This window comes from Megalops cyprinoides, chromosome 11, assembly GCF_013368585.1.
Source record: "Megalops cyprinoides isolate fMegCyp1 chromosome 11, fMegCyp1.pri, whole genome shotgun sequence".
Lineage (NCBI taxonomy): Eukaryota > Metazoa > Chordata > Actinopteri > Elopiformes > Megalopidae > Megalops > Megalops cyprinoides.
The window spans coordinates 3,111,543-3,139,297 of NC_050593.1; the positions used below are offsets into that span (position 1 = coordinate 3,111,543).

The window sequence follows — 27,755 nt, forward strand, 5'->3', positions numbered from 1 at the left end:
TATACCTACATGGCAGTATTCTTGTATGGATTTGTGATGAACAAGTAATTTAATTTGTGTTTTACTTGCAGTGTTATTATTAAAGAGAAGTCAGTGTAGCCAACATAGCAATTCTGTCAGCAGATCAGGGTATTTTAAGTGACCATGTCACACTGTAATACTGCATATATTTAATATCTTTATATATCCTTATTTATCCTCGTTATCAAAGCAAAACATGCTTTTTAAAAATTTGGCGTATCAGAGCGCACAGAAATTAATAAAACACAGAAAAAAATTAGTTAAATGGACCTCCAGGAAACCCCCAGCCCAGCTGAATGCTATTGGTCTGTCGCATATCACCTTTGTACACAGTAGGAGGCTTTCAGTCCATTAACGGTATTTAAAAATGAAGTCATCATTCATGGGTCAGATGCAGCATGATCAGATTAGCGGCTGTTGGATGCAGTTATTTGCTAAAATCACAATAACGACGACTTTTACAATCAGTCACTTACCACGCATGAGGCTTCATACTGCTTGCCTAACTTCGGCCGCAGAAATGCGCTGCAATGACGAAAATATTACGTCTTAGTATTGTATGGACCGAATTGTATAAAATACATATTTATAAATGCACGATATTTAATGAGCTGTGACACATTTAGCACGGCTAAACGACTCTGCCAGCCTACTTATACTGAAATAAACGAGAAAACAGGAATTTGTGTACAAATTTTGTTTCCAGCCAGAGAAAAACGGGACAAACACCCAGTCTGGGAGTAAGCAGATGTAAATGAAACTATTTGCGTTTAGTGAAATGGCCCTACTTTTCACAGGTGTGGCGTTCTTGAAACAGTGTATGCCACCTAGGTACACACAATCCCAGGAATATTGAAACGTTGGTAAATACTGCAAGGCAGGTTTATTTTACACCCCTCATTTTTATCTGCGGAAGCAAAACGTACACGGCGTACTGATGATGACGCACAAAATCACAAACACACACACGCACACATACACACACACACACACACACACACGAAAAACTGAATGTAAAAAAAAACTGAATGCAAAAACAACCAAATGTCGTCCATTTATTCATATCAGATCACGTTCCCTTGGTAACCAACAGCCATCGCACAGCACAATCTTTTCCGCTTCGACAGCGGCGAACACCTGTTATCAATCGCGTATGTCACTAACCTGGTCTGCCTCCACAAGAAGGTCTGAATCGGGAACGGAATCCCCCTGCCGCACTCCTGGTCGGTGTCGTCCAAGCTCTTCCTCTTCACCATCGTGCCGCCGCCTTGTCTCGTTCAGAAGCTGGGGCTTGGTCTGTCCAGGTGATGTGCCGCCTCACATCACTCTGTTTGGGCTGTGCGTAAAATGGCTGCGAGTACTGAGCGGCGGCGGCAGATCTCCGGTTTCAGCACCACCCTCCCTGAACAGTGGCTGGGAGCGGCAGGGGTAATTCATCTACTGCGAAAGCGTCTGGTTTAAAGACGCAGTAGCTATGGATGCCGGTCAAAACATCTGTGAAATCTTAACGGATACCACAAGCTTGGAGAGCTTACATGTTCCGCATCATATCATCAGCACATTTTTAAAATCAGAAAATAACTGAAATGTATTTGTTCAATTCAGAATTTCTATTTATCAAGGGCATATTAAAAATAGCGAAGAGTGGTACGTTTCTAAAAAAAAATGGTAATGGTACAGCTAGCGTTACAGCCTTGATTTGTTTTGGCTAAATGGGCTAAATTAGTAGCCTGTGTTAGTGAATTGGGTTCGTTGTATGTTTAAAGTCTAGCTCTATATTGTTTTGAAAACATGTTTACAGTACACCTTTAAATTCCTTATAATAAGACGTTCGTACAGTACTGATATGACGTGTGCCTGTCAAATCAAGATCTGTGAGGTACTGCATTGGTTGTTGTTAGGGCTTTTCTGACATAAGCTTTACAGCGGCTGCATTACAGAGCTGAGCTTTAGCCGGCGACTCCGGCTCCAGGTCCTTTTACTCGAAGTCGTTGCTCCTGCTCAGGTCGCCTTTGTCAGTTAATTTTAGTAATGGTGCTTGTAAGTTGCTCATGTAGTATGATGCAGTTTGGTAGAGCAGTACATCTTGATTCAACCATTTAAGAAAATAGGCTTGTGAATACTTGAGCTAAGCGCTTTTTAATCTGTCATTTGCTGATTTGGGAAAAAAAAAAAACGTTTTCGATAACATTGTGCCAGACTGAAATGCTTGAAAATACCTACTATCAATGTAATTGTGTGACAGGCCTTCAAATGTTAAAAATGTAAATTGAATTTGACAAAGACAATAGCAATGTAAAGAGAGTAAAACAACTAAATAAAGCCAAAATCCCTCAAACTGCTGATTTATTCTAAATATTTGTATTAATAAATTGTCTGAAAACCGACTGAATAATTCAGTGCAATACAGTGGTCATAGTATATGGGGTAATTTTATCATCCGAAAAGAACCATGTGTTAAATGTGTAAGCATTGTATATTTATAGTGATGGAGTCGTTAGTGCGACTCATTGTTGACCTTATGACCAATATCTCTTAAGAACTTACTGATTCAGCGTCGAAAAACTAACTTAGTTGCTAAAGCTTTCAGGGTTTGCAAAGAAGTTGATCCCCGGAGAACAATTGTTGTTGCGGCTTTGAAACACAAAAAACACCAAAGAAAACCAAAACATAAGCCTGAGAGAAAGTGAACAGCGGTTAGTATATCAGTGGTCTCGCACAGCTAGGAGGGTCATGAGGGGCTGCGCATTGCACCAAACAGGCCGTGACATCATGTAATACTTATGACCCAGTTTAAAACACTAACCTGGGGGACTCCATAAAATATGATGGTGAAATGACCTGTGAACAGCACAAAGTGCGATGTCGTGTACTGCCTATTATATTCAGACTTAGAGACTTAGAGACAATTAGAGACTTTGTGAGAGAATGTTGATGTAATTTGAGCTAGCCATTAACCATGATGTTCAGTGTCTTCTTTATACTTTCACGTTTAACTGAAATGTTTATTTCCCTTGATTCTTTGTAAGCCTTTTGGATGAGCACATGTGAGATATGTTGTGCATTGACTGCGGATTCAAAGCTCAGAGAAGCTACTGACCTTGTATTTACGTTTTCCACGTGCCACAAACACAGGCACGCATACAAATAGATGCACATGATAATACACACATGATCACACAGAAACACAGGCTCACTCAGGCGTTCACACAGACACACAGAAACACACATGTGCATGCTCACTCTCACATGCACACCGAAACATGTGACCAAAAAGAACAAAGGGGGCCACCATTCTCAGGTATTCAGAGAGCACTTCATGCTAATGAGTTTTTTATTGTAATTATTCAGTAAGAGCATTTGTTATCAGTACTATTTCAAGGGGGGCGGGGGGAGGGGTCTGCGTACATCTACGTGACTTCATAGTTACATTTACACTGGCAAGGGCTCGAAGGTTTGCAGAAAAAACACAGAAGCAGAAGAAACATCTGAGGGGCATGGGGGTTCCTGAAGGGGGCAGCACAAATGGTGACAGAGAAAAAAATATACTATAACACTTTATCAAACAGATGCAAGGTGAGTGTGAATCTCCTTTCTTTTTTTCCTACTCTTTTTTTTCTAATTTTTTACACAAAACAAACCTAGGATCCTAGTGTAACATGAATTGACACAGGTCCGGAACACATCACTGGTGTCCAAAATAGCTGCTCCCTAAATTGAATAGTCGTAAATAATAACCTTAATCCTGTGAACACAGTTTCTCAGGTAACTGCAAGTCTTAGGCCTCCCAGGTTCCATCTTAACCTGCATGAGGTTGCCTGTAGGCGTGACTCCCCTGCCCTGTTCACACTGGTGAGAGGAATCTCCAATAAGTGGCGTTAAAGTCATTGAACATCCATCTGCCCTTTATTCAGGAGGTGACATCACACCAGACAATGTGGAAAGTATACTTGCTCTCTGGTACTCCACACAGTCAAATAGCATTATTGAGTGGACCATGTGCACTGGATCAGTGTTTCAGTTGCTCTTAAGACAGTTAACGTGCAAATCTAGTGTGAGTCACACTGCTGAATGCGGTAAAGCCTGGATAAGAGCCGTGTGGTGTCCGTAAAATTAGTCAGTGGTAAAGCTAGCTCTCTAGCACCCCCATGAGGCAAGTCTGAAATGTGGATCCATGGGACATTGCCAATGCAGTCACCAGAAAGTGTGACATAACAACTAATCTACAAAACATGAAGTGTTCATTTTACCCAATGATTCAGGAAATAACTTACTAAAATCCTTTGTTTAAAGTAGAAAATAATGTTTTTTTGCTTTTTTCCACTAAAATTGATACATGCTCATCATACCATAATGAATTCTTGCAATAATACAATATTAGATAGAAGTTACTGTCGATGTTATCCCTTTTAGCTGAGAAGGTGTTGGTGACAATAGCTTGGTCTATACATATATATATGTATATGTGTATGTACCTGTGTACCTGGCACGCACGCACCGACAGAGCAGAAGAACACATGCTTAATGGAATGTTGTAAACGCTTCCTAGCTATCATAGAAAAGGCTCCAGCATAGACAGAACACTGATCCAGATCCATCTACCTCTAACCTGATATCCCGAGACCATTTCGTGCAAACAGCTGTAAACTCCCTCTGGGTTGGTACCAGGTGGGATCCACTCATCTAGACCATAGAAAAAGCCTAATAAACAGGGAAAATAAAAATGAGAGGGCACCTCCTCGTGGTGGGAACAAAACCAAACAGAACAAAAAACCCACAGACATTTTTTTTAAAATCCCAGATACAGTCACAACAGTTCAAGGAGGTTGTTTTATTTGTTTTTTTGAGTAGGGTGGGGTGAGGAGCTCCTCAGTTCGGAGGCTGGGAGGGATGGGCACGGCTTGGGTGTGGCTTGGGTGGGAAGGGCATGGGTGGAGCAAGATGTTCACAAGCCCTGCTTAGCCAGTGCAGCAGTGACATCTTCAGCCAGGGTGGCGAGCTGCGGTGACTCCATCAGGTTAATGCTGCCTGAGGACGACATGTTGCTGAGGTGGGGTGGAGTGGCAGTTCCCGACAGTCCGGGCGATTGGATCACAATCTCCGCCCCATGGTCCACACGTGCCTTAGCTATCTCCCGGAACTGCAGCTTGTGGCTCTCGATCTGAGGCGGGTATGGAGCAGAGAGAGAGCCAGGTTATTCATTAGAAGATGTGAAGTGTAAGGGTGGGTGCTGCAGTTTATGGGTTCACTACACCAGACCTCACCCATCAGGCTTAAGAGTTACTGTCCACATCTCTTACCCCTCCTCCCCCTTGGTGCCCCCAAGGCTCTCTTCCAGGTCCATCACTATTCACAGCAGCCCAATATGCCCCAATGTGACTCGCCTCTACCACCCAAACCCAGGCCCTCTTATTCCAATGATCGGGGAATTGGTGGCTCACCTGCACATTCCCACCACCTGGTGTGTGATGGGTGTTATCCAGAGAGCCCACCTTGGCATGGGCCTTGTCTTTAAAGTCCAGCTTCACGCTCTCAATACGCACATTGCCTCCACCTGAGGAAACGGACATTAGATCAGGAAAGTGATTCCCCATGCAGGTATATGGTAATCTACAAATACATTTGTGATTTGTATATGCCCACGTTTACAAAATGATTCACATAAAACGCTGAAACGCTGTCTCAACCATGGTTGTTTCAGCAGTATTTGTTATTTAAACTGTATGCTGTTGACTGATGGGTGCACATTATTCTGTGTGACAGCACATGCAGATTGACAAAGTCTTTTCAATTGACTGAATAAAATCAATTCAAGGGATGTTTATGAATGTTCAGTTACCTTTCTTACACAGAACAAATAACGGAAGTGGATGAAATCAAGGTTCATTAACAGAGGGAAATGAGAGATGATGTCAGAGAGAATATGAATATCTACACAGATGTGGACTGCCCAGCAGAGGGTGATGGAAGCCAAAGACACAGCTCTCAGTAAAACATCCTTTACTTTTTTTTACTTCATTTCTTTAATATAAATGAATTTACTTTAAGAGAAAGGTTTAAACCTTTGTGCAATAAGCTGGCAGCATTCCGTTTCATTTGATTACTCAGACATATTACCGACATTTCTAGCACCTCTCCTTTGAAGTTTGTCCATACAGTTGACTTGCACTATGCACTGCCCTCTGCAAGCTGGGCCAGCTGAGCAAAATGGTCAGCAGTCTGACTGGTTACCTGGTCGGTGGCGGATGTTGTCCAGTGATCCACACTTGGAGGTCACATGACTCAGATCGAGCTTCTTATTCTGGATTTGCACCTGCGCGGAGCACGCAGACACACACAAACATGCACAAGTCACTCTGAGCTCTACTGAAGCACAGGGATACCTCAAGGGCTGTTTCCAGGGAACACACACTAAATTGTGAAACAGTAGATTGTACAAAACACTGCTTAAGCGCTGATTTTGAAACTTTAACTTGTAAAGGCAGCCACGTCCCACACCTAAAAGCAGAGCACTTGCTGAAAGTACCACAGTCTATAATAATGTCTCCTCATTTCTGACAGCAGTTCACAAGGGCGCAAAGATATGAACTGTGAAATACCAATAAGCCTCAGTGGCTATAACCTGTGAAACAAAGAAGACAAGTCAAAGCATGTGCAAAAAAATTAGGTGCAGACAAACACACTGGCCTAACACAAACATAAAACACCTCTAATCAGCTGCAGAGAAGGGAACCACAGAAATAGGCACGGCTACAATGAGCAGCAAAGCAAGTCAAGGAATCAAGGAACATATGCACTAAGCACAATGGGGACGTGACAACGAAAAAACAGACCAACTGACAAATCGATAAGTTAGCCATTAAATTTGGCATGCCTTTAATGAGTAGTCTTGCCTTTGGCTAGTGGTTTTTATTCTTGTTCAGTGCTTGACTCACTTGTTTCTGCAGGTTTTATGTTGGTGGCATTACATCCCCAGCTCTGAAGAGCCGTACAATACTGTTCATGTGTTACAGAGGTGTGATGGCCTGACCATGCAGGAAGACCTTCACTAGTGGGCAGTGGAAGTGATAAGATTCGAGATGAAAGTGGCTGTGTTTTGTATTCCTGAAAACCAAAGGTTTCCCTCACTTTTCCATCAGTACATGGTTCATTACCAATTCACATGCAGGCTTTTATCAGACTATGTTGCCTGCATGGACAGTGATGGCCATTCCCCTTCCTTTTATTATCCCCAAAACAAAACACAGCCACCAGAAAGATTCTGATGTAGTCCTATGAGAGTAGGGACAGGGTCCCGAGCAACCCATCGCCATGCCAACCAAGTAGTGAGTGAGAGTGAGGGAGAAGAGATCACATAGATACGGATGTGTAGAATTTCAAAACTCACATTTCCACCTCCTGCAGAATAGGCCTTTCTCTCCAAGGAGCCACACTTAGACTGAACGTGGCTAAAGTCCAGTTTTACACTGGGGATTACAACCTGGGGACGACACAGCATTTTATCCACACGCTGTCTGACAGTTTGGCTCAGTTGTGGGATGGCGCATGGAAACCTTCCAGTGGCACAGATGTCAAACCTGATATCTGCTGAGTGCCAGGAGAATTTGAGGTGTCTGCCATTCTATACCCTGACCTTTGACCCAGAAAGGAGTAGCTTCTATATTGTTTATAATCAGGATGCTTTTTTATTAAGGGGTCATTTCCAGGTCAGGGTTGAGGGGATATTGGACAGGGCAAATATCTACCCATATTTTCCTCACTTCCCAAAAACAAACATTTCACACTGTGTAATACCCTAATACATGGATGCTTCTTTAACTTTTTTAAAGAAGTTCTATTTTCTACTGTTAAATGACAGCAAACTATATGAAACAGTGCTGGCAATGGTCAAAATGGGCAGGGCAAGCTGGAGCTATCCTTTCTGTCCACCTTTCCTTCTGCTCTTGTATCAAATAGTACATTTTCTGTGGATGCTTTCATAGATATGGTCCATTCCAAGCGGGGCCACTGGGTGCCTTTGGTCCCTGGTCCCTACTCTAATGCCCAGACATCCCTATTCTCTAAGAGAATTTTGCTCTGGGTGTCCCTAGCTGTAGAATCTGACAGTGAAACGGTCAACACAGCTGACAGACAGTGTTTCAGAAACTTGCCAGGGACTGTTAATGATGTGAGTGCTGATGCTGTAGGGAGACAAAACAGTTTGATTGAAACACAGACAACATATCAGCAATACCCGTCCAGTTGCAGGAAGAGTTCCTCAATGCATCTTCAGAACACAACATGCACAGTGCAAGCTCAAGAGCAAGGACAGGGGGAGAAAGGTTAAATGCAAACAGAAAGAAGAGAGGGGGGAAAGGTCTTCCATCTGGCCCCCAGGGCCAGTGGTCCATTTAGCCTTAGCTGCTGCAGGAGGCTTGACTCTGGCCACGAAGGCAAAAACAGCCGCAAGTAGGAGACCATAGCCGTCCATCAGCCGAGGCTCATTCCATCTGATAGGATGCCAGAGTCACATCAGTCGTGCTGCACGTCACACCCAACCATACAGCTTTATTTTTGCTTTGAACTCATAATGCGTATTGGGGTACCACTTGAATGTCATAGGTGAGAGTGCACTAGAGTGCTTTAAGAATAGGAAGGATGTTTAAGGCGCACATGTTGTGCTTAAGGTGGAACACATGGGAATCTTTGGGAGAGGTTGGCTTCTGATGAAAAGCCAGCAGGCTCACTTTTGGGGATATATATGCTCAAAACTCTCAGGTGCATCTTGGGTTACCCCAGAAACACACAGATAGTAATTCAAACTGCTTGCTCATAGGTGGTCAGACTGACTCCGACATAAATGTAGGTAAAATGAAAGGTGTTAAGTTGCATGTCTAGTAAAGCTATGAAGGGAAAAAGCTACAGCTGCTGGTTTAAGATATATCCAGCAAACAGATACCATACTGAACTGCTGACATGCCATCAACACCTGCACCAGTTAATGTAAATATATACAGCAATACAGCATGTATATATTCACTTCACATAAGCAATCTGCTTCATAAGATGGCACTCTGAGGTGAGTGTTTTATATTACATGGACTTGTTTGGAAGGTATGGATAGCTGTTCCAGGAGGAGTGCTTTAAGTTCCATGCTGACTTAAAGTATAGGTATCAGATGAGTTTGAGCATATGAAAGTGTTGAGTGTGTGAGTGTGCGTGCTCACATGTGTGTGTCTGTGTGTGTGGTTAAGGCCATCCTCATTATCTGAAAAGCAAGTGCATATGCATATGCATATGCAGTGACAGTGCATATCACAGGGGAAAGGGTAAAGAAGGATCAAAGATGTCTATGTACGTGTGTGGGGGGAAGGATTGGGGTAGGTGGGTTCTGGGGTAGGTTTGGGTGCCAGGTCTGGGGATTCCAGTAGAGAAAGTAAGAGTGAGTGACAAAGAGAGAGAAAAGGGGAGAGAGGAAGGGAGAAGTACATACATTGCCTCCGCGGGGAGAGTGCTTCAGATTATCCTTGGATCCACACTTTGACTGTACATGACTGAAGTCCAGCTTCTTGTTTAAAATCTGAATCTAAAAAATACAGAGATATGTGCCCTTTTAATTCAAGTGGAGATGTATACTCACATGAGATAAACGAACGCGTACTACACAGGGGTGAAGTCACAGGGGGAGAGCATGTGAGCCAGTGTGGGACAGCACAGATATATCCTCAGTCAGAGAGCTGGACCAGTGAGTATTCTTACAGACAGACAGCATGCATGGATGCAGGTTGCTTGGGACTAATTAAATGGACCTTATCACAGATTTAAATTTTGAGTCCAGAGTACTAGGATCTGTCATTAAGTCTGTCTATCAAGGAGTCTTGGGGGAAAGGGCAGTAAGGTGGGTGTAGCCTGAGGAATAACTGCTGGGTGGGGCTAGAGCCAGGAAGAGTGGCTGAAGGATGGGGTGGAGCTAGGGGGGCCTGACTGGAGAGTAGGGATATGGTTTTAGGATTGGTGAATCTAGGGAATGGGACTCAAGTCTGGGGCTTCTTTAGGAATTAAGTTTGAGGCACTAGCTCCTGTATGTGAGCCTGGACCTTGATGTCACTAGAGCTACTGCCCTTGTTTGTGTACATGTGGGAAATAGACTGATGGCTTTTAAGTTTACTGTACAGCCGTTTTCACATATGAACACCGGACAAGGTCCAGTGAAGCAGGTCCGGAACTTGGCCGGAATTGCCCTTTCACACATGTAGCACACAACAGGAGATTGTCCGTGACAGATGCATTCACACCTACTGGAAATACTCCGGTTTGGTTTAGGGGAGGGGCTGTGCCTGGGTAGAGCGTGCAGGAGGCAGGACATGACGCAAAAAGTACGCTGCAGAAATCACAGTGGCTGTATTCGAAACCGCCTACTGCATACTGTGTACTGCGTACTACACAAGTATATACTGTATACTGCGTGCTATTTTTCAGTGGAGTACCCAGTATGCAACCATTAATAATTACATTTGTACTATGTTACATTGTCGCTTGAAATCATTGCGAGTTTAGAAATGTCCAGATTTCCTTGTGGTATTTTCCAGTTAGACTCCACTTGCATTCTCAAGAGCGAAAAGTGTTGACGAGTTCACGAAAAGCATTCACGAGTTGAAGTGTTTTCTTTTCAATATCTTACCTTTCGGTGATACTGGCACATAATGTGGCACAGAGGAGGAGAAGGTGAACATAGCTATTGTACTTTTGGGTAGCCTATAAAAAATTACACATAGCCATCCAAATGGTGCTACCGGTACACATAATTTATCATTAACTATACATTTATTATAACAGGAAGGTAAGTTTTTGTTGTTCACTATGTAATGTTAGGTCACCAGTTCACCTATCTCACTATACCTATCACTATTACTTAGCTACAGCTTAGCTAGCTGCTAACCAGATAATAAACTACTAACCAATGTTATTGATCATCGTAAGAGACAGGTTTTGACAGTATAACTATAGCTAACTATCTCTTTAACGATCATTGGACTCAAAATAGCATGTATTTGGATGCATCCGCAATGAAAGCAATATACAGGCACGCAGAAAAGACTATGAGGCAGATGTGCCGGTTTCGCGCCAGTTGCATGATAGAAACGTCATCAACACGCCCACGCGCTCGCGGTGGATTCTCCGGAACATTACCTGCTCTATTCACACATGGGCTCACTCCGACATGAGACAGACTTTGTACTAGGGAGCTGGCAGAAAGAAGTCCATCTCATGTCCGGTCTGACTGATTGGGACATTTGCGTTCTCACATAAAGCTCCTCCGGGTAGGGGCCGGATATGTTCCGGCTTTCAGTGCAAGTCTGAAAGGGGCTTATGATAGATGCCTTCTGGTTGGCTAGAATGACATATCACACCAAAAGAATGTCAAGGAGGGACACTTCATTTTCTCAGTGGGAGACCATTTCCACACTTTCCCCTTTGCTGTGCAGTCATCCTTAGCTGCTACTGGGATTTACCTCTTTGTGGCAGATTTAGATTCGAGCAGGGCTGGCAAGGTCCATAGAAGATTGGAGCTGGCTGGACAGGTTCCAAAACAAAACAAGTTTGGGAGGTTGCCAAGTAACTGGATCTAATATTAAAGAGTTGGGGGCAAGGGGGGTTGCTATAGCACCTATGGAGGAGCAAACAGAATTCTTCTGTGCTTGTCCATGTTTCATGGTTAATCATGACTAAATCTGGAAGGAAACGCTTGTTCTCCCTGGTGCTGCAGGATGGTGGGATTTTGGACAGAGGAGTTTTTGATGGGACATGCACATCAGGGAACACAGCGAGGGAGATGGACGGAGATGGGGAGTGAAGGAGTGATGACACCTCTGGGAGGAGTGTGTGTGTGTGTGTGTGTGTGTGTGTGTGTGTGTGTACGTAGGTAAGGAAATGTCACTATGAATATGTTTAAGCCATTTCAGAGGCTTCAGAACCAACCAAACCTCGCCATCCCGGGAGAGCGGTATTCCAGAACTCTGTTGCCTCTGTGTTGAAACAACTCACTGGATAGCTGGATCTTGCTCACTCTGAAATGGCCCTTTGTGCAAAGGTGGTTCCAGAGGATGGCAGACACTCAAGCAGACACAGCAGGGGGGACACTCACAAGGATGGACTGCGGATGACAGCAACTGCACACGAAACACCTTTCAAAGAGCACCAAAAAGCCCTAAAAACCAGGATCTACTTCAGCCACAGGGGGCAGCACTCTGTTAGCAACCTAAAAAGAGGTCAGTGCCAACAGAGAGGAATGTTTTTAGACAGGGACAGATCTCTATGGTCCCCCCTCTGCTCTCTCACGGCAGAGCTCAGAGATGAGGAGGACGCCTGAGGGGAGACGGCTGCCGTCTGCTTGGCCTGACAGAGCGAATCACTGAGGAGATGAAGGGTGCCTTGAGTGAGGCAGCTAACGCAGCTACCACCAGCAAATCAAGATTATGTGCCCATCACCTCTCCTAGGAGCAAGACATGTTGAAAATCTTGAATCACCATCAAAAGAAGGAGAGATACAACACTAAAACAATATCAAAGCTGAGCTACAGTGCTTTAACAGGAGAGGCAAGTATGGTTAACAACAGGCAGTGTAGTAAAAATTCAATGTGCCATTGCAATCCCCCACCCTTCCAGTGCACTGCCCTTGGTGGTGGCAGGTGGCAGGAATTTGGCGAGTTGGGGGAAATGGGTGGGACTGTGGCGTAGTTAAGAAAGAGGGAAACTGTGAATCACAGGGTCTTCAGTCAGCAGTCTGTTGACCTGTCAGGCCAGCCACATCCACACACACATACACACTGCACACATGTATACACATTCATAACGCACATACACACATGCGTACACCCACACAGTTATATTACATTCCCCAAATCTATTTTGCATAAAGAAACAACCTGTCACTCATCAACAACTTGGTGAATAACTGTGTTTTCCTATTTCACAGAGTATGCATTTATTTATTTAGTGTGCATCACTAATTTTTACTACAAAACACACATAATAATAGCTTTTTTTGCTTTAATTGATGTGTTATTATTATTACTGTTACTATTATTATTATAATTATTATTCTCTGCATACTGAAAAAATACCTGAAGACAATGTTTGTACCCTGATGGTGTACAGCTTTTACAAAAATATAAAAAAGGGTAATGTATCACTTCTTCTAATGGTAGGGTCACTCCAGGAAAAGCCATCAAATTTAATGTTGAAAAATTATTTAGGGAGTTTTCTCTGCTGCCCCTGACCTCATTCCTTTTTCGCGCCATCTCCACTCAAGCAGCAAAATGTCAGTTTACTCCTTTTTCTGACACCTGACAGTACAGGTCTCATTTTGTGCCTGCTTTACCCATTCTGTGATGCTGTAGAGAGCTGTCTCCCCTTTGAGCATGCTCAGTTTGAATGCACTACCCCTACCCCCTGACACTGAGTTGCATGCAGGCTGTGACTGTGACTGCAACTGCGACCAAGCAGTCTATACTTGCAAACAGGCTCCAGTGGGGGCTGCACCTGTGCTGGTGCAGTACCACATTTGACTACAAGTGGCACATGGTGACTGAAGGAGAGCCTGCACTGCATGGCTGTGTTCTGAGCACCAGCACAGATGCACTTGTCCAGTTTATGATATGCAAAGCAGCAGCCTGGATGCATACAAAGGCCAGAATTCACTTGCCCAGGGTGGTAAAAAGTGAGACCATATGCACAGCTACAATGGGCGGATGCTGGCATCACAGGCCGCCTGCCAGCAGTGCATAAAACCAATGACTCAAAGCAAACTGGCTCCATGGCATGGCCTTGTCAAATGAGGCCATGTATTTCAACAAAGACATTTCCAGCCCAGTTCCGCAGACTCCCTGAGGATGTTTACACACCCTGGGTAAGATTCTCCAAGCACGTGCTGAAAGTTGCATGCGCCGGCCTCTCACGAAGCTGCAGCATCATTAGTAGAGAGACAGCTGCCGTCTCATCACGCTGGCCGCTTGTCACGCCAGTTCATTTTTCATTTGGCCACACTCTGTATGGGCACACACTCCACATGGGCAAGCATTGCTGGGGACTCGCCTGCCCCACTACCACAAGAGTGTGGCGTGTACAATGTCACTTCCTGTCAGGTTTTTTCAGCAGCACTACATCACGGAGACAGCTAAAGTCATTTGTGATGTACATCCCGGAGCATGTGTCTGGGGGCACAGCTTGGGACAGGGTGTTGCATCATCCCTCTCTTGGGGGGGTGGGGGAGTGTTCTTTGTCTACAGCATTTCTGTTCTGGCCATGAACCAAGTGTGTCCCATGACATCTCCCCCTCACCACGTCAAAGCACTAGTCACTGCCAGCCCCTCAGCAGTGACCTCTCCCTGCTGCAGGTCCACCCCCCCTCCCACCACACACACACACACACACACAAACACACACACACACACACGCCACCCTATAAGGCTCCACTAACAGCGAATCGAGGTGGATTGAGGGTGTTGAGAGGGGGAGAGATATAGGAAAAAAAGAGAGAGGGAGACTGAAAAGAGAGAGAGCGAAACAGGCTGTGGTGTGGGGAGATAAGATTCCATATTTGTGGTACAGTAGGGCAGCTACCTGATCAAGCCTATCTGTTTCCATCATGAGACTCTGTCTGTTGGCAGTTAGTCACTCACACATATCTGACCACCCCTGAAAAACACCTCATCTCTGCAGTACTTGCAGAAATGAGGGCTTCCTGCCAATCATCTGTGATGCTGCAGAATACCTAGATATCCAGATGCAAAAGACACAATGACCTGTAGAAATGTGTTTAGCCCGAAGGGCATAGTCTCTTTACAGATGAAGTGGTTAAAACAGATGTTTGGTTTCTCCTGGAAATGCTGTGCTGATTTGGGATGCAGCCCAGTGTCAGGACAAACATGTCAAGTAAAAGAATTTCAAAGTTATGTCAGAGTGACAAATGGATCACAAAATGACATGTCTGGGGTGCTTATTAAAACCCATTAATACTATATTCTTCATTCACAAACCTTACTTGTATGCCATGATATGGTATTTCTCTAAAAAAGCCTAATCATTATATTAATCTTCAAATACACAAGGACAATCTTTACTTACCAAATCTAATTACTTTCTGAAGTTTCTTCATTAATCATCATTCTTTAATCTTTATTACAGAGGTTTGTTCATTAACCATTGTTCTGACTGTTAAAGCAACTACAGTAGTAAGGATATGTCTCTGGTTAGCTGGTTAGCTACCTCTTACCTTCCTTAGTCCAATCCTTTGTGCAAAAATGTTGTTGGGGTCGAACGAAGTCTGTGGGTCATTTGGTGTGAGCTAGCTAGTTCACTCACCAGTTGGTAAATGGAACATTTCCTCTTAAGTGTGATGTTGACAATCTTGTTCATTGTTCGGCACCCATTTGCCCCAATAACAGCCTGAGGACTGCTGTCAGAGTGTCCCACCACCACAGAGTGGGCAGAGACTGCATGAGGGGAGCATGGGAGAAACAAATGAGCAGAGACAGTGTCGTACTCCGCTCTGGGCCCTGCAGCCCCATCTCCCCTGACACTAACCACCCACACCACCCGCCCTCCCTGCCATCACAGCACCCTACCGCTTGCTGGGTGACCTTGGCATCTCCCATGAGGGCGATCAAGCGCTAAGTGCCTCCACAGACACACTCCTGAATCCCCCTCCCTGCTTCCCAGGAGTCTTCTCACAGTCTTCTCTACATCCGTTAGCACAGATGCTAACGGATGTAAAGGGATTGTAAACACGTACAAGTCACTGTTGCAGTCCAGTCCACACAGCGAAATCGCAGTTCCCATATGAACAGACAGACGGAGGCAGTCCACTCTAACTAGTCCAGCTCTGAACGTGCATTTCATTGACAGAGCCTGTTACACCTGTCCCTCTGAAATGCCCAGGCTCTGCCTGTGTCTGAATCACTGATTGTCTGCCCAAACATGTCAGCCATAATATACCTTCCAAACACTCTTCTGACTTGCAATTAAAAATCGGAACCCTGCTTGCTCTTTGTTTACAAAGCCATGATGAATCCACAAAGCTGTTTTTCAGCTCAGCTCAGTCCAATCAACCTCCCAACAGCAAATCGGTCAGTCGATGGGCCTTGTAATTAAACAAGGCTGACAGGAGCTAATTACGAAGCCATTTCTCAGGGATCGGCACTGACCAGGTGCAGTCCGTGCTACTAGTTACTAGCTACTAGCGGGCTGAACTGATGGGAGGAACACCACCAGTAGACATAAGGAAGGAATGACATTTTCCCTTTAGTCGCAGACTCCACAGCCCTGACTGGTCCACAGTCAGCACACAGTGTTCTCTCCATAAGAGAACCTCAGGCCTTTTTTCTCTGAAGTGCACAGAACTATGTACTGAGCATCTGATGGTGTTCCTGTTCCCTGAGAACCATCACTAAGTAACTTCCTTTTCTCAATTACCATGTACGCTAATGCTGAATTTTGAAATTACTTCTCAGCTTCTCTTCAAAATGACAGTAAGTATTTGAAATTCCCACAAACAATGTGCAGCTTGATATAGTAACCACACCCCAGAGCAATGACCCTAACAGGCCTCTAGCAGAGTACCGCATCTCAAGAATTAAAAGAAAAACTTCATGAAATAAAATGCTTTTCAGCATAAATAAGGGGCAGAGTCACCTTGGATGAGGATCAGATAAGTAAATACACATTCTATATAATATTTTCAATTCAAATGTATAAAAGACTCTCCTCAAAAAAAGAAAGAAGGGATTAAGTTTGTGACTCACTGGGGTATATGCTTATAATAAATATTGCTAACAAATAATTTTAAACAACAGTGTGCTTATTCTTTTAAGTGATTTTCTGAGCAGCTTTGTGCAGGCTTGAATTCAAGCCCCTGTCTGGAGAGGTTTTAGGTCTAATGATACCGAAAGAGAAGAAGGAGAGAAGACAAAAGTGATAAGACAGAAGCAATATGACCATACAGGGAGTGGGGGGCCATGGTTAGAGTAGGTGCACAGCTGACTGGCTGAGAGTGGCAGCGGGGGCAGGGTGAGCACCCTGGCACTCACCTGGCCCCCTTTGGGCTGGTACTTGATGTTGTCCGTGGAGCCGATCTTGGACCTGACGTTCTTGAGGTCAGGCAGCGGCTGATTGATGACACGCAGCTGTTTGGGCGTGGTGGCAGGCGACTTGGGAGGTGTGCGGATGACGGCCACCTTCCGCTCCTGGGACAGCAGGCTCAGGGACTTGGGTGTGCCAGGCGTACGGGGGTAGCTGGGTGTGCCGGGGGTACCAGGGGTGCGGCAGGAGTAGCTGGGCGGGGTGCCTGGGGTGTGGGGTGTGGAGCCGCCACTGCGGGCCGAGCGGGACCGGGTAGTTTCTGTACCTGCAGGGGTCACCAAGGTTAGTCAGAGGTCAGGCAAGACAGCAGCTCACTGACACATTTGCCGCAGCACCGTCCTCAGTTTTCCTTGTGATAAAACAGCTCTAATCCTGAAGCAGCACACTGTCTGTTAGCGATGGCTGAGCTTTTAATGTCTTTTTTAGACTTGCTTAATTCCATTAGGTAGTAAATTACAAGCAGGCATGTAAAGATTAAAAAACTTGTGTAATAAAAAAGAAGGATTTTCCCTCTTGTAAGATAGCATTTATAGAGCATTAATTTTTCATTGTTTTCTTAAAACAAAGAACATTTGTTGATTATATTAATTCCACTGAGACCTCATATCCAGCAAGGAGCAGCGAATGGGGTTGCCATTGAAAGTTCTGATATCATACGACAAGGAAAGCTGAGTCAACCTCATTCTCAACACCATGAGAAGAGCATGTTATATGCAAAAACAAAATCGTGAGAATGATATGGAAGATGATATGATATGAATGATATGAATGATATGAAAAAAGGCTGAAACCTGCAGTATGGTGTCACAACATCTTTATTACATACACCAAGCATGAAGTTGGAAAAGCATGTGAAGTTGAACACAGAGATTAGTGGAAATATTCTAATGTCACTGTGCTGACTGTGGGGAAGCAGGGGTACTGTGGGGGGAACACAGATGACTCAAGGGAACTGACTGTGGGATACCTGGCACACTGGGGGCGCGCCTGGACCTGTGTTCTGCTCTGCCATCAGTACAGAAAGCTAGGGAAAAGGAGGAGTAGGAGGTGTAGAAGGGAGGAAAACATAGGATGAAGGAGGAGTAGGAAACTGACCACAGATGTCATTTTTGCAACCTCTACAAAGCATTACATAAGGAAATGTTTGAAGCAACTACAAGAAGGGAAATGTTCACACAGTCATACCAGTATGAGATTAAATACATTTATTTAGACATCTGCCATATACTGAAGGCAGGAAAAGAGTAAAGGCCATTGATATCAAGCTGCTTTTTGAGTCTATATAAAAGTAAAGGGCTTGTAGTAGTACTGTGTGTATATTAGAGCAGGTGGGGCCTCCAACAGGTGGAAAGGTAATATGTGTGTATGAGAGGGGGTGGGGCAGAATTCCTACACATGGGGCGGCGGGGTGCTGTGGAGCCAGAGCTGGTGACGGAGGTCGAGGTCTCATCGTGCTCTGCAGGGTGAGCTCGGCGGGTCAGAATGGAGGCAGGGCGGGGCAGAGAGGACCTCTTCTCTGGGCTCCGTGAGCTTCCATCCTGCCACACACACATACACACACACACACAGTTAGCACAGCCAGATGTACTGCAGTGATATTTTCTGCTGGTGTAGCAAAAATGATGGGATTTGCACACACTGATGGTATTATCATTACTATCAAAGAGCTAGAGGGGTTGTGGGGCGCCCTGCCTTACCTTGCCTATGAGCTTGTGCAAGGTAGGGGAGTCACGGGGGCCGGCGGAGGAGGGGCGGGGCCCATACAAGTCCGCCTCCACCAGTGGGGTCTTTTTAGCAAGAGAGCAGGCGGAGTTGGGGCGGGGGAGCAACAGAGCCGCCACCCGTGCTTTAGAGGTGGGGATCTTTGTTAGTGTACAGGGGGTAGTGCTCTGGGTGGAAGTGACAGACAGATAGACAGACATGGAGGTTGGTGGGAAACACAATGCAAAACATAAGAAACACAATGAGGCAAACCAATGAGAATCAAACACAAGGATCCCAGATGGCAAATCACACATTCACCAAACCCAAGCAAATACCTGCATGCACTGTTAAAGGGCAATAAATGAAGACCAACAATGAAAACAACAGCTAATTCCTTCTAATATAAGTTCATGCAACAACAAGTACCTATGACAGTTGAAAGGATGAATGAAGATATTTTTGCTTTCTTTTCTTTTAGAAATAAGTTTTAGAATGCCACTAACTGGAAGTACACCATGCAATATGAAGAATGATGTTATTTCTATGGAAAATGAAAGTGATAAAAAAGGTTTAATGAATGTTAATTAAAGATCAAAAGTGATGAGAGGGAAGAGAAAGGGCTTTTTGTGGGGAGTTGTAGGGCTGGTACTGGTATGTTTTTCCAAAACTCTAGTGCAGTATATTACAGTAAGAGACTAATAGAATGCATGTAGAATGTTCTTATACCTGCAGATAACAAGGCATAACTGCCAAGTTGGCAGCTGTAGAATTTTTTGGGTCCTAACAAATGTTTCACTCAATGAAAAGACAGAGGATGGAGTGGATTGGGTAGACCCTACGGCCCTCTTTACTAAATGGTGATTCTCCATTAGCCTTTTCTCAGCATTTGACCAACTGATGATAAAAAGCAGATAATATTGCCAAAGATATTATATATATTTACCAGATAATCAGCCCTGTGTGCTTCACATTGAAAGTTCATCCTCCCACTGCTGAAGTTATAAATGTCAATTTTCTGGTTGGTTATGAACATTCCAAAAGGGGTGTGGTCTATAACAGGATATCTATGGCTAGCATAGTAACACAGACAACACTGGAAACTGCTAACTAAAGAACTGTGAAGGACAGAAGGAGATGAATATTTAAATAGTTATTAATTTCTGTGTTATGTCTCGACCCTATTATGACTGTACATTTAATGAATGACACTATGTGAGAATTCATTATTAGAGCTCAGACTTCCCATGAGATTATCAATTTTTTACAAGCATTCTGAAAAGATCCTTGAAGTAACTGTCATAGCAACATAGTGACATAGCAAGCCACAGTGTGCACATCCTAAGACACCATAAAACTCATGGAACGTGTTTCCCCACAGCACTTTGAAGCTGGGTTTTCAAATGTAACATTGCTTAGCTTTCAGTTTGATTGGGCACTGTAACACTTTAATGAAGCTGAATTGAAGCTGGAACACAGTGTTAAGGATCTGCACTTCCTCTTATTACACTTAATGAGGGCACAGACAGGACATATCCCAGCTCTGAGTAAATAATGCATGGGCTGCTGAAAAAAATCTACACCACCTTCTCCTACAGACATAGGCTCTAATGAATCTCACTCAAATCAACAAGCTCTACAGGCCATGCTGATTCTGCAGATATGTAAATAAAAAGATACATATTTGTCATATAATAAAAATTGTTTCATTATTCCAAGCCACAAAAAACAAAATAAGTATGAGTAGTGGCAAAAAAGTAACTGGTTTGAATGAATTATTAATCATTTTCCCCACATTGGTTTCTGGGGCTTGTTAGATCATATTGCTCTGTGCTATATGACAGCAGCCATTCCCAGAATTCATTGTGATGAGCTTGGGTGGCATGTGAGGGGTCATGGCCGATAACTCACTGTGGTCCTATCCCGGGAGTGTCGGGTGACACTGATGTGCTGCCAGCCTTCAGTCACTACCACAGCTGGGGAAAGAGAGGGACACTGGATCTGTTAGGGACTGGCCAGCAGGGGGTGCCACAGACACACACTCAGACACAGGCAGCCAGCACAATGGGTGCAATGAGCAGACACACACAGGGTTGACCTCACATGCACACATACATGTACACACACACACACACACACAAACATACACACATATTCACACACATATATACAGACCCACTATTAGCACCTGGATCTAAAGCTCTCTGCTGCGACGTGTCAGTAAAGTACCTTCAAACTACCTTATTCAAATGACCTTACTCAGTTTAAGACACTGTGAAAGAACATCCCAGATTGCTTTACTGGCAGAAGGGCAGAGGTGGTCTTTAGTGTCTACCAGGCCATCAGACACATGCAGGGGAACTCATCCTTTATCAGACAACACACTGTCCCAGCTTTGGCAGCTGGGAAGTGATACACAAGTCAGTCTAATTAAGCAAGAGGTTCTCTGTAAGGATATCAGAACTGGAGAGAGAAAAAAGTCGCCTGGCAACAGCTGTGATGGCTGGTCAAAGATAGAGGTAGCTCTGCTGCCTTACCCAAAGACTGAGAGACATACTTTGCATACATACATAGATCATTCATACACAGCACACCTCTGAGCAGCGTGACCCCACCACCACACAGAAGTGAGAGAGAGTGTGAGAGAGAGAGAACGATGGCAGCTCCAAACCAACACCAAGCCAGCCACATGAGCACAGCAAATTCCCGTAAACAAAAAAAGGAAAAAGCAGCAAGGATGACCATGGCAACTGCAAAGCGCAATGCAATTTCAAAGAACAAAACCAAATGGAAAAATAAAAATAAATGACAAGAAAGCTGCAACAAAACTACAGCTGAGCATGTCATCCACATCTAAAGAAAAATCATGAGTAATGAAAAAAACAGTACAGTCTGGCAATTTGAAGAAAAAAAAACATTACAGAAAACCAACACAAAAGGAAAAAAACCAACAACAAACAAGCAAACTCAAAATTAAAGACAGAAGTTGCTCTAGCAACTGAGGTACTACGGTAATGTCCATGTTTGCCAGCCACATTGCGAGTTGTCCAGTGTGGGATTGTCACCTGTCGGTTTCCGCTTAGCACAGACGTGATGCTGGGCAGGCCTGGACTGCCTGGCCAATGGTTTTAAAACACTTTTCCGGGACGGAGAACGGGTCTGAGTGTCTGTTTTTTTAGTAAGATCGGCCTTCTTAATCACAGCTGTCAGAGGGAGACACACAGTCAAGGGAAGCAGAGCGACAGGAAGAATACAAGGTAAGGGATGATGCAGACACCCACCCCAAACTTGGCGCAGTGACTCTAAGGCTAGGAGTAGGTACTGCTGTGTGCTTCTGTGTTCACTCCACTAATACAAAGGAAACATTCACATCCTATTTCCTCACGTGCTGGACAGAAAAGGAAGACCAACATATCCAAACCACTGTTTGCATCCCAAACCAATTTATTCTGCCAATGCAGACAAGCACAACTTTTCAATCCAGGGGGGATCACAACGAAAATCCATCTTCTATCAAAACATTTCCCTTGGATCACCAGAATAAATTGGTTAGTGGAGCCAAGAGTATACAGATTTTATCTTCTGTGTAGCACCTGAGAGTGCTATTTTTAATTTTGCATTCAACATTCATTTGTGAATATAAACAGAATTTTTGTAGTATTAACATTATTACTGTAGTACTGACCGGTCTTTCAAATGCACTAGGAGGGGGATGCCTTTATCATTTACCATGGGTACAAGTTGGAAAAGTTACAGAAAACAAACAAAAAGGTACAAATAAAAATAAAAACATTGATTCAAGATTAAATATATCATTAAGACTCATTAAGACACTGAAAACCAAATTCTTAATGAAAAAATAAATAGAAAAGAAATAGAACAGAATATAGAATAGAAATAGAATAACAAAATGCTGGGGGGGTGTCATGTTTGAGGCGGGAACCTTTTTTCTTCTTGATTTCGTCCCTGGGGGCAGAGCTGGGCTCCTTCCGGATGGGCCTGCGCTCAGGGGTGGAAACGCGCCCCTTCACTCGGCTCCCCGCTTTCTCCTTCACCCGCTTTTCCACTGAGGGCTTTCTGACAGGGGTCTGCATTTTGGGTAAGGGTTCGATTTTCTCTGTCATAATGCTCCTGTCCTCATCTGCAAGCACAGAGAAAGAATGAGGAAGAACACGGTGACTGAGAAGTCAGGTTGAACTCAGGAGGGCAACCAGCTACCCCAAGAAACTCAAGTTAAATAATATTAAGACATAGATATACATCAAGAGTTCAATAATTACTTCAACAAGAGTACAGTGCAAACATGCCTTTTTCTACAACCATACAGAGCTTAGTATCATATAATAGTACCATATGTCACAGAACAAAAAGGTTAAAAAAGGTACCTTGGGTGTCCACCCAGGCGCTGTCAGTGTCTAAGATGGAGTCATCGATGGTAGTCTCATCTTTGTAGTCATCATAAGTCTCTGTCCGGTGCTCGCTCTCTGGTGCCACCTCCTTCACGGGGCTGGGGACTGCAGGGGCTTCTGGGATATCCAAGACTTCCTCCAGACTAGCGGCCTCCATCTCCACTTCCTGTGCCATCTCAGCAGACTCCTCCTCTTCCTCCTCCTCCTCCTCATCCTGGGGTGCTCGTGGCCTGTCCTCCTCAGGTGGGGCAGAGAAGCGGACGCTGTGGCCAGGCTGCTCTCCTTCATCGATGGTCTGCACAACGGTGATGAAGTCATCTTCTACGGTGACCACTGACTCAATGATGGCACGGGGCTCCACTGGCTCCTCTGCTCGTGCCCCTGCCACCAGCTCCTCCTCCTCCTGTCTAGTTTTTTTTTTCCTTTTCAAGGAATGCAGGTGCTCTGATTTCCTCCATGACTTCTTCCGGTTCTTCTGCCAGCTCTAGATCCTCATCCTCTTCCTCCTTGGGTCCTCCCTGGACAATCATGGTGACTGGTTTAGCAAAGACATCCGGGAGTTTTTTGTCCGGGGTTTCCTCCTTTGTGGGCTCGACCTTTGGAACTGCACACACTTTCTCATCATCTGCAGCACTCTCCACCGAAGATGCTGGTGAAGGTCTGATGGGATGTGCAATTCTGTCCTTTGCCACCCCGGTGAGCTGGTACACATCCTCTGCGTCAACCTCCTCATAGGCTTCTTGGTGCACTAAGTCTGGTTTGTCCTTCACTTTCTCTCTGAGCTCCTGCAGCTCACGCTCTTCCTCTAAGCTCAAAGGCCTTTTCTCTGTTTCCAGCTTACGGATCTGCCTTTCATAAGCAGCTATTTCTGCCTTGGCCTCAGCTGCAGCTTTGCTGTCTTTGTCCAGCTCTGTCTTTGCCCCCTCCAGGGTGACTGTCACTGTTGGAGCCACAAAAGAGGAGGTGTCCCTGAATTTGTCTGTCCCTTCAGGGATTATTTTGTCTTTGATGTCCCCAGTCATCCCAGCCTTCAAATCAGTATCATTTGGTTTTTCTTCAAGAGGTTTGCCCATTGGACCAGTTTTGCTAACTTCTTTTTCTTTGAACTTCACTACATCTTTCTGTTGCTCGTCTGTAGCTTCTTCTTCCTTTGCCTCCACCTTTTGAAGTGGCACCTCTGGGACTTTCTGCGCCCCAGCTGCTGTTGACACTACATCCACCTCCTCCTCTGACATCATCATGGGGAATATCTGGCGAGGGGAGGCCATGGGGCTTTGCACATCAGCAGGTGATGGCATTGGACCTGAGTACTCATTAAAAACACAGTACCCTAGCTCCTCTAATTGGCTCTCACTTTTTGCTGCCTTCTGGCTCTTGTCCACGAGGCCTAACTGGGCCAGAGACTCTGCTGTGAGGGCCGGGATGTCAGTGGGAACGGACTTTCTCCTTGTCGCCTCCTGGTCAGTGCACTCAGATGTCAGCCGTGATCTGGTACCCGCCAGATCCAGCATCTCAGGCAAGTCAGGAGCCATCACAGTGCCGTTTCTGTAGTCATACTTTACAGGAAAGGGAGATTCTGGGGACTCCGTTGGGGGGCTTGTCTTTGCACTGGCAGCTACCACAGGCGGGGAGGAGGGGGGAGTTGAGACAGAGGCGGCCGTCTCCAGAATCATCGGGGGAAAAATTGGCTGCTTCTCCACTGAGGGGGTGGTGACTGGAAGGTAGTCCGTGGAATCCAGCCCTCCACTAGTGAAGGACATGATGTCAGTGGCCAGCGGAGAAAAGTTCCTCGGTCGCCCTTGCCCACCACTCTGATCCATGGATGCATGGGGATGGATGGGGATATTGAGGGAGTAGCTTCTCTGCTCCAGTGACAGCTTGCCAGGTGAGAGCCTGCACTCGTCCTTCCTCTCCATGGATGGGAGAGGTCTCAGATCATCTACAGGGCTCCTCCTGGACTCCTGCCTGTCCTCTAAGGACTGAGTCTGCACTAATGTGCTGTAGCTAATTTCGAAAGGAGAAGCAGCCACTGGGCCTCTCTCTGAGGTCCTCTGCCTGGCATCACTCAGCTCATAATACCCTTCACCTTGGCCCCTGCGTTCAAATTCCTTCAGAGCTGATGTCTCAAAGTAAGCAGACATTCCAGACTTGTCCATTGCACCTGAGGGACTGTCTGTGTGTCTAGTCTGGCCTTCACTCTCCTTGCTTTTACCTCCCCCTTTAATTTCATCACCTAGATAAGACTTGCCATAAGTGTCCATGAGCCCCTTGTCTTGGCTAACTGAGAAGCCACCAGACATGCCCATGAGACTGCTGGACTCGAGCACTTCCACAGAAGGCTGCTTCTCAGCAGTGGTCTTGGGAAAATTTTCATCTGCAGCTGTTCTGGCTGAATCCCTCCCCTTTGCTTGGTCAATTGGCTGCTGGAATGCCCCATCAGGATGTTTGGAGGGAAACTGGGGGCCCTCTCTGGAACTGGGGTCCTTCTCTGCAGTGTGGGGCACAGGGTTCTGGACCATGGACCACTGACCCGACTCTGCTCCGGAGAAGTCTAGGCCGGTGGGAGGGGCCTGCTCGCCGCTCAGCCTCCCCGCCTCCATCTTCAGGTCTGCAAGCAGATCTTAAGTAGTCTGGTTGCTCTGCATCACACTGGGCCTGAAAGCAGCTTGCGGCTGCCTGCAGGCTATGACATGACAGGCAGGCAAGCTCTCCGCCAATGCACAGCTCCTCACTAAGCACAATGCAGGAGTCACTGGAGAGGCACAGCAGGAGCATGAGAGCACACTGATTGCAGGGATGGCTGAGGGAAATGGCATGGATGTCACCAGGCCAGAGTGCAGAGCCATAGTTGAATGAAATGGATGATAATGGATGATAATATAATGGATGTCTCTCATTCTTGTGGGTGGGGAATGCCTGGATATCAAAATCTGCAAGGAGTGCAATCCATATGCTTGTCAAGTTCTGTATTGCTTGCCAAATTATGATAACCTGTATAACGGTATTGACAATGGGGCTGAAAAAACATTACCTTCTCATGTAAAATACCATTTTAGTATACAGGGGAAGCATAAATCCATTTAATTTTAAATGTTGGGAAAATGGTTCATTTCTTCTTTTTATTCCATTTATTCCATCATTAATGAGTGTAAAGAGTAAGTTACAAATTGTCACTTACTTAAAAAATCAAACATTTTAGAAACAGCACATTTAGAAATGCATTATTGATATGCATACCATTTTTCATTATTGCATACCTTAAGTGCAACTTCATGAATCACAACAAGACTTCACATCTAGACTTTACAACAGTGGGGATATCTAAAAACAATCTGATTACAATCTTGGATTACATTATTAAAGACTGTAAACCTTTTTAAAAATAAAAATAAGAAATCAAGTCCTCATCCATCTAATAGAATAACAGACAAACACTTAGGAGGACCTATGTTGCAATCAGTGCTTTGAAAAATATATGAATACATGAAATGAAAATAATACAAAAGAAAATGGCTGTTACTGATATGAAAGAAATAAGACAAGCTAAACCAAAATGTCATTGAATAAAGTGGATTAGCATTTAATCCTGTACATAGACAATGGATGACAGTGGTATTGCAAAAATTGAGAATTTGATCTGCGATGTAGCTGGCAAACGGACACTAAGGAATGAGTAAAAACCAATGAGACAGGGCGGTCTGGAGAAAGCGTTAACTGCACTAATGGAGAAAGCACACAGGGGTTCGTGGGTAACTGTACCCATTGAACAAGCAGTGGCTGAAAAGATGTATAAACAGGAGCAAAACAACAAAATAAAGAGAGCAAAATAAAGAACAAAAACAATAATGACATGGCTCTCAGCAGTGTTGATGTCACAGCCCGGACTCGCCCATTAAGCAGGGTCACCATCAAGCCTGTGTTGCCAAGCAGTATTAGCTGAAAGTTGAAATTTTATTGTATTATTATTTTTTTCTGCCATTCTTCCATATCCCTTATGCAGTTACTAAACTGGCTTTAAAGAGACAGGTAGGAAGCATGCAGAACTTATATTCAGGGGGAGACACACCTTCCTGAGCGACTGTTTCCAGCCCTGCCTCATGGCCTGTCCCGTTGGGGGCTTCTGCAGGCACATTAGCTGCCTCGGCCTGCCGACACGGTTGGCTCTGGGCCTCGCCTAAGATCTCTGCCTGCTCTAAATGTTCCACCTCAGGCCCGTGCTCAGCCACCTCCCCATGACTCTGCTGCTCTTGCTCCTCAAGAGCTGAGGCTTCTGCCGCAATGTCCTCTTCCTCGTCAGCCGCTGTAAGAGCCTCTATGGTCTCCTCTTCTTTGAAAAATGAGGAAGAAGTGGAAACATAAAGACTACGACAACACAGACCTGGGTCACATAAGTCACTATTTAGCAGTGAGACACTTTCAGCTCTGTGAGTAGTATTAGCCTGCTGACTTGAATCATTACATAAAGCAAGTGTTAGTATTAAATCAAAATATAGCTTTTCCTTGACT

General features: G+C 44.8%; 2 protein-coding genes across 18 annotated transcripts in view; both read right to left on the reverse strand.

The window, feature by feature from the left end:
• The window catches only part of LOC118785348 (protein unc-80 homolog), a 74,545-nt gene extending 73,076 nt beyond the window's left edge, over positions 1–1,469 (reverse strand). For 15 of the 17 annotated variants that reach the window (XM_036539961.1, XM_036539958.1, XM_036539957.1 and 12 more), the window contains exons 1-2: positions 1,186–1,468; positions 498–546 (exon numbers count right to left, since the gene is read on the reverse strand). In XM_036539961.1, the coding sequence (XP_036395854.1) occupies positions 498–546; positions 1,186–1,277 (141 nt within the window). In that variant the 5' untranslated portion in view covers positions 1,278–1,468. Of the gene's footprint in view, positions 1–497; positions 547–1,185 lie in introns of all 17 variants that reach the window. The other 2 variants (XM_036539960.1, XM_036539959.1) reach the window with 2 other exon arrangements.
• A 1,914-nt stretch (positions 1,470–3,383) lies between these two features.
• Positions 3,384–27,755, reverse strand: part of map2 (microtubule-associated protein 2) — a 112,045-nt gene continuing 87,673 nt past the window's right edge. The window contains 14 exon segments of the mRNA XM_036540962.1: positions 3,384–5,182; positions 5,463–5,575; positions 6,253–6,334; positions 7,409–7,501; positions 9,494–9,586; positions 17,088–17,404; positions 18,107–18,163; positions 18,533–18,677; positions 18,837–19,028; positions 20,752–20,816; positions 21,906–22,043; positions 22,784–22,981; positions 23,226–23,665; positions 23,667–25,857. Coding sequence (XP_036396855.1) covers positions 4,967–5,182; positions 5,463–5,575; positions 6,253–6,334; positions 7,409–7,501; positions 9,494–9,586; positions 17,088–17,404; positions 18,107–18,163; positions 18,533–18,677; positions 18,837–19,028; positions 20,752–20,816; positions 21,906–22,043; positions 22,784–22,981; positions 23,226–23,665; positions 23,667–25,857 — 4,340 coding nt within the window. The 3' untranslated portion in view covers positions 3,384–4,966.